This window comes from Orycteropus afer, unplaced genomic scaffold (genome assembly GCF_000298275.1).
Source record: "Orycteropus afer afer isolate SDZICR_OR568_19922 unplaced genomic scaffold, OryAfe1.0 scaffold00943, whole genome shotgun sequence".
Lineage (NCBI taxonomy): Eukaryota > Metazoa > Chordata > Mammalia > Tubulidentata > Orycteropodidae > Orycteropus > Orycteropus afer.
This window is the reverse complement of record NW_006922530.1, coordinates 357,557-362,063: the sequence shown is the minus strand read 5'-3', so window position 1 is coordinate 362,063 and position 4,507 is coordinate 357,557. Positions and strand designations below refer to the sequence as shown.

The 4,507-nt window shown below is 50.2% G+C and overlaps 1 protein-coding gene across 1 annotated transcript in view; it reads left to right on the top strand.

The window, feature by feature from the left end:
- NANS (N-acetylneuraminate synthase) overlaps positions 1 to 3,763 on the top strand; it is a 23,708-nt gene extending 19,945 nt beyond the window's left edge. The window contains exons 5-6 of the mRNA XM_007958351.2: positions 1,553 to 1,819; positions 3,554 to 3,763. Of these exons, the coding sequence (XP_007956542.1) occupies positions 1,553 to 1,819; positions 3,554 to 3,763 (477 nt within the window). The remainder of the gene's footprint in view (positions 1 to 1,552; positions 1,820 to 3,553) is intronic.
- The last annotated feature ends 744 nt before the right edge of the window (positions 3,764 to 4,507 follow it).

The window sequence follows — 4,507 nt, the reverse complement described above, 5'->3', positions numbered from 1 at the left end:
CAGACTGCCAGTTTCTCCCATGGAGCGGCTGGTGGGTTTGAACCAGTGACCTTCTGGTTAGCAGCTGAGTGTTCAACGACTGTGCCACTGGAGCTCCCGTATATTTATATATACACACACACGTGTAAATACGTATATATATATATGTAATTCTCAGGCAAAACGTTATAGTCCCATGAATGGAATTCGAAATTTTGGATAAATGTAGCTGTATATACCCACACATGTTGATGTTACAGTAAACCAGTTTCCCATCCAGTCCAGTGCGCATTTGATATTCTTTGCTCCCATGATAATGTGAGCTTTTCTTTCTCCGTGTTGCTACACAGTCCTCATGTTTGACTTTAAACACCTGCCGCTTTCTGGTCCTCCCCGCCCGGTGCTTTTTCCCCCACTCTGGCTTACCACCAAGTCGTGTTTTGCTGGTGGTGTTGCTTTTTAAATTTAAACACGGATGCTATTTTTTAGCAATGCTAACGGCTTTCACATACATGCTGTGTAAGTGCACGTCCCTGTCGCCTGCCCCTCGGAGGTGACTGTGATTAACCGCTTGGGAGGCGGGCCCCAGAATTTTCCACCTCCTCACTGTTTCATCGTCCCGTTTGCCCTTCATCCCCACCTGAGGTGCCAGCCCATGGTGACAGTTACTTGCAGGGTCCTTCCCTGTGAGACCAGCCCACCTGTTCATGTTACTCTAATATTTTTGCATGATAATCACATAGATGTGTATCTCGCCCCTCACCAAGTTACATTTTGAGCGCCACGGGGAGGAACAGTGGAGTTGGTCTGAAGGCAGTGGAGACAAAGACTTAGGAGGCTGTGGCCAGGCTCTGGTCCCAGGTTGAATTTGCTGACCCACCCAGCAGTCTGTGCCCTTCTTGTCTGTCACACACCCTCAGCCTGGCTGGTGTTTGAGGCCTTGGCTGCCCTGCCATCCTGTCTCTTATTATACTCCACCTGAATCTTTCTACTGTACTCAAACCTTCTGGTCACCCTCACACGACATTTGTTGCAGCCAGTGAATTATAGCTAACCGATTAATTAATTATGTAGCATTTCCACCAAAGGGTTGTTTTGAGATTGGGCTTATGTATTATTGATGATAACAGTGTGCACACGGCACCTTGCTTTCGGCATCGCAGGCCAATTAACTGACACGGATGCTTTTTGAAGAAGTCTAGACATTTGGTTTTGTTGTTGTTATTCACAACATTTGTACACGTACAAAACATTCTTTGTTTAATTTTAATTTTTGCAATGCATATGAAACATTCTTAAAATGCATTCCTAATGATAACAGTAGTCATCGGTGTTTGTTTTTTCAGCATTTGCAACATGCTAAGTGCCTTTCCTGTGTTTATGGGCACCCTGGCCAGACAGTATTATCCCCGGGAAACAGAGGCTCAGGGAGCCTCAGTATCTTGCCTGTAGTCGCACAGCTACTGAGCAGCTAAACTGGGACTCAAACCCAGATCTGCTGGACTGCGGAGTGTGTGCGTGAAGCACTGTGAGAGTCTGGAGTTGTTCACCTTTCCATTTTTCTGTCGTACAGGAATATCAGAAGCTCTTTCCTGACATTCCCATAGGCTATTCCGGGCACGAGACAGGCATAGCCATATCTGTGGCTGCGGTCGCTCTGGGGGCCAAGGTGCTAGAACGCCACATAACTCTGGACAAGACCTGGAAGGGCAGTGACCACTCAGCCTCGCTGGAGCCCGGAGAGCTGGCCGAGCTGGTGCGGTCCGTGCGCCTCGTGGAAAGGGCCCTGGGCTCCCCGACGAAGCAGCTGCTGTCCTGTGAGATGGCCTGCCACCAGAAGGTGAGTTCTGCCTGTCCCACTGCTATGGGAAGGGAGAGGTGGGGTCAGTACCAACCCTGTTGGAGCCCAGGCTGATGAAAAAGGAAAGTCGCGCTAGCCCTTCTGAGTGTCTTTGGACTGCTGTCAGCAGCAGGCAAAACTTTGTCCTCAAGGGGAACTTTAGTGGTTTCCCTGGCCCCTGCGATGATGTTAGCATCTTCCAGTAAGCCTCTGAGACCTGTGGCCCCAGACCTCCTAGATCCTAGAAGTGTGAGGGTGGAGGGTGCGGTGATGGTGTCTGGGGCCTTGTAAGAGGCCCTGGGGTGAGCTGTGTTTGGGGCCCCTTGCAGGAGGTGAGCCCTGAGAAACGCTCAGCCAGGGGGGGTTCCTTGAGCACTGGGAAAGGGCTGTGGCACATGAAGGCATTGCCCGTGTGGGGGAGCATGTGGCTGGCGGCAGCAGGTCCTTCTCTAAGTGGGTGAGGGGAGAGAACTGCATTGGAAGGTGGGAATGAGAGTTACAGGGGTTGAGCACCTAATTTGGCTCAAGCTTCCTGGTTCTCTGGGCAAAGAGTGACATATAGCAGTGTGCACAGTCTGGTCATTATCAGTGGACAGATTTTTTTTCCTGGCACTAAATTCCAAGTGGAATGGGTGCCTTGAGCCCCTACCTGGAGGGTACAGAGAAAACGTCCTTTGTTCAGCAGCATTTATGGAAAGATATGGACATCCTGGTTGTATGCATCAGGTATCCTTCCACCTGCCTGTCCTGTCCACTGTCCTAGGAGACGCCCTTTCCTGTCCTCTGTAAGACAGAGGCATACTCACCGTCTGCAAGGCTCCTATATCCCTGTTTTACCAAACAAGGGGGCAGGAAGGTCTGTATCCCGAGAGTAGCGGACCAGGAGTTGGGGATCCTGGGGTCTCGGCCTGGCTCTTGCACCCTTGGGCAGGTCACTTGTCCTCTATGGGCCTCACTTGCCCCATATTATAACGTGATGTCGAGCTGAGTGCTGACCAATGTCGTCTTAGTTTCCATGTATTGCGAGCATTCTGTGTTTCAGGTATGTTACACGTGTTCTTACTGCTAATCTCCACACAGTGAAGGCTGACAGACACAGGCACTCACCCCAGGGTGCAAGTCCAAGGGGATGCACATGAGGCTGACCCCCGGATCACACCCCATCCTTCCCTCGCCACCTCCCCACGCCTGTCGACTGCTGGGGGTGGGGGGTGCGAACTTAAGAGATTATTCTCGGGCTCTTGTTACCCTCACTGTGCCTCTCATCTTTACAGTTATTGACAAGGTATAACCCAAACCAAACCCACAGCCATCTAGTCCATTCCAACTCATGGTGACCCTGTAGGACACAGAACTTCCCCAAGGGGTTTCCAAGGCTTTCAGTCTTTATGGAAGCAGACTGCCTCATCTTTCTACCATAAAGTGGCTGGTGAGTTCAGACTGCCAACCTTTTGGTTAGCAGCTAAATGCTTTAACGATTGCACCACCAGACCTCCAGCTATTTCCCATTTTCTAGAGAAGCTAAAACCTAGTCAGAGATCATACTGCTTATGACTGACTGAGCTGGGATTTGAACCTGGCTCTGTTGATAGCCTTACTTGTCGAGTCACCATGGGAACAGCACGTCTCTGCTTTCAGGGTTCCTTTGGAAGACTCATCGGGGAACCTGGGTTTAGGGCAAACGTGTGGCAGCTACTCCTGTGATTCCTTAACGAGCCTTAATTTTGTCTGCAGCTGGGTAAGTCCGTGGTGGCCAAAGTGAAAATTCCAGAAGGCACCGTTCTAACACTAGACATGCTCACTGTGAAGGTGGCTGAGCCAAAGGGCTATCCCCCTGAAGACATCTTTAATCTGGTGGGCAAGAAGGCCCTAGTCACTGTCGAAGAAGATGACACCATCACAGAAGAATCGGTAGAAAACCATGGCAAAAAAATCAAATTTTAAAATAAAGTGCCATTCTCTGAACTCGGAACTGCCTGGTTTTGTTGGGTGTGCGTGGACAAGGTGGGCTGGGCTGGTGGTCTCCAGACACCTGACTGAGCTACCACCACGCACTCCCCAGACAGCAGGTGGGTGGTCTCTCCTTCAGGTTGGCTGACCCGGTGGGGGGTGGGCTCAAATGACCTTCCTTACAGACCTCCAGCTGTGTCTCCTTTGGTTCTCTGTTGCCTTAGTCCCCCTTGGGGTCTGTGTCTGTTGGTTCTGTACAGCAGCCGCTCAGCATCAAAGAAGGGATTAGTCAGTGGGTCTTGCAGACAGAGAAATGCCAAAGCCCTCATCTCTGTGAGCAGAGAGGGAAGTGGCATTTGTGCCTTCTTCCAACAAGTACTGGATACTCATACAACAAATACAGGCACGGCTTTAGCACTGAGGTCTAGCAGCAGAGCCCCAATCCCTGCCTATGTGGAGTTTCCATTCACATGGGGCAGATAACACACTATGAACGTAAGTGAGGGAATCACACAGGGTTGAGGGTGATGTGTGCATGGGGACCAAACAGAGCAGCAGAAGGTGGGCGGGGAGTTCTGGCTTGGAGTTTGCCCATGGTAGGAATGCTGAAACCAGCCCCTCCATCTTCTACACAATTTTATATCACATACTCTGAAAGTTACAAAACCTAGCTAACAGAATTCTCGTTTTATTTCTTTGAACAAGCATTATGAACCTTTTATGGAGACCTATGTCATA